Source organism: Aegilops tauschii, chromosome 6 (assembly GCF_002575655.3).
Source record: "Aegilops tauschii subsp. strangulata cultivar AL8/78 chromosome 6, Aet v6.0, whole genome shotgun sequence".
In the NCBI taxonomy this organism is placed as follows: domain Eukaryota; kingdom Viridiplantae; phylum Streptophyta; class Magnoliopsida; order Poales; family Poaceae; genus Aegilops; species Aegilops tauschii.
Window position 1 is genome coordinate 28416277 of NC_053040.3, and position 2463 is coordinate 28418739.

Below are 2463 nucleotides of genomic sequence, written 5' to 3' on the forward strand. Positions count from 1 at the left end.
TAGCTCCACAGGGCAAACGAGGAGCAGACAACTTGTTCGGCAACTAACTCCACTTTGCACTCTGGATTACAGGCCCCCCACAACACATCAAGCTGGTTTGATACTGGTCAGTACGTGGATCACTTGTTGTGCCAATGATGCAACATAGTGCAGAAAAAATGCACAAATATGCTGAGTTTACTGAAAATAATGCTGAAGTTTCACACATAATTTTTTTGTGCAAAAATTCACTTTATCGCACAAGAACGATTCAGCATGAGTTTGCTGAAATTACATGATTTTAGCAACATAGACAAATAGGATTTTTCATAAGATAAACACAAACAAAGGCAGCATAAACACATGTACTTTGTAGACATCACTCTAGTCCAGTGGAGGTCCTGCAGAAACAATTTTCAACACATGAAAACCTTTATGCAATGCTGGTGATTGCTTGAATAGAACTAAAAACATATATACTCTGCTTCGGATGGTTTCACCTACAAAATTACGAAATTTGTTAATAGGTACAGATACATATCAATTGTGAAAGAAGCAAATCATGTTGTGATTGAACTAGCTAAGAACATCTTCTGGATTCTAGACTTATGCATCTTGCTACAAGGAAATAAATGACAAGTAATATTGTGACTAATATTTCAGCTACTGACAAAGACAGTGAACAGTTTCGACATGTTTGGAGACAACATTCACTTGTTTAACTTTACGACCAGTCATCTATGAGAAAGCATGAATTTATCAAGCAAGGTAAAAACTAAAGAATTGTAGCAAATAAAAACACATGAATGCTGTAGAAACTAGTATACTCACATTTATAGCAGAACTGGAAGTCACCAACCAAGAGCAATATCAGTTGCTAGTCTATTACGGAACCGGTCCATGTCTTTATCACTAGTCTCCGAGGTTGACGCATCCGATGCATTCGGAGGGATGGCATACCGTTGATACCTTGAAGGGATAGTTGGGACATAGTTGGGATCTCTGTCGACTCGAAGAAAGTGAAGATCCCCCTTATCATGATATCGAACGTAGTTGTGGAGGGCCATAGTTGCAGCCACTATCATCTTTTGAGTTTCAACTGAATAATTGGGCATCTCTAGTAGAATCTGCCACTTCATTTTCCACACACCAAACGCTCTCTCGATCACATTACGCTTGGATGAGTGTATCTTGTTAAATTTCTCCTTAGGTGTTCTTGGCGCCACACCTCGTTGAAAATCAGTCACGTGGTACCTTTCCCCCTTGTAAGGTGCGAGATATCCAGGTCTATTAGGATAGCCCGCGTCCACAAGATAGTACTTACCTACAAACAACAAGCAAATTGCATGTAAGGCCTATGATTTGTTTACAGAATTTAAATAAAAGAAATTATTATAGGAACTACTAACCCTTTGGAGGATGAGGGAAGGTATCTTTGTCAGCTTCAATTGCATGATACAAGACACCGGTATCATGCATAGAGCCGGGTTGACCAACTGAAGTGTACATGAAATGCATGTCAAAATCACATATTGCCAGAACATTCTGTGTTGTTGATCCTGACCTTCCAATGTATCTAACTTCGTCGCCAGCAGGAATGGTAGCTCTGACGTGAGTACCATCTAGTGCGCCGATGCGGTCCTTAAGATGTGGATAAGCCCTTCTATCCTTTTGAATCCTTGGGTGCACACTACTAAAGTTTGGGTCCTTAGGTTTCAGGTAATCTGCTGCCATCTTAATCACACAGAGTAAAACCTCATGAAACTTCCGGTGGACTGTATCTCCTGAGTGCTTGAAACGATTTTGTGTTCTCCTATTAGACTCGCAACCCCCTAAAGTCCACAAGAACATTGCAAGCGCCTCATAACTGCTCACGAAACAGGTTGATTTGAAGCCATACCTTTTGACCAACAAGTCATGCAATTGAAAGAAGAGGCGTGCGTTCATCCTCAACATGGTATATGTTTCTCCAGGTGTTGACACTGTCTCTTGCAGCCATCCGAACCCACTGAGAATAGAATTCCTTGGGTCTGCCTTGATCAAATAGTTGTCACAGTACTTCCCTGCAAGTGTTGATGCACCGGCATAGATGTTGGACATTGATTGGACATGGTGGCATACCCTCTTCTTCCTTTCTTCATAACTATCACTATCATTGTCACTATTTGATGACATCTGAACATACACAAGTAACAACAATTAGTACTTAATTATCAACCAGATTAGTCATAGCAGAAAGATAAGCAAGAATCATATGTAACATTAAAGACAAGTCATATGTAACAACATTTATCATGTAACCATCAGCAAGATGAGTCATAGCAGTAATATAAGTAAAATTATACATTAATTGCAAGCATTACAATTTAACACATATCGATGAACAATCATCAACCATGCTCCTAGTTACATACCAGCAAAGACCATGGTGAAAAAGAATCAACACAGCTACTGTAGTACAAACAAATAATAATGTCTTAAGAA

General features: G+C 39.5%; 1 protein-coding gene across 1 annotated transcript; it reads right to left on the reverse strand.

Annotated features, from left to right (window-relative positions):
• Positions 1-475: 475 nt before the first annotated feature.
• LOC123494426 (uncharacterized) lies at positions 476-1713 on the reverse strand. Its single transcript, XM_045230276.2, has 3 exons — positions 1389-1713; positions 1234-1303; positions 476-479 (listed from the first exon to the last, which is right to left on the reverse strand). Exons 1-3 carry the CDS (start codon positions 1711-1713, stop codon positions 476-478), a joined length of 399 nt encoding a protein of 132 aa, XP_045086211.2.
• Between the last annotated feature and the right edge of the window lie 750 nt (positions 1714-2463).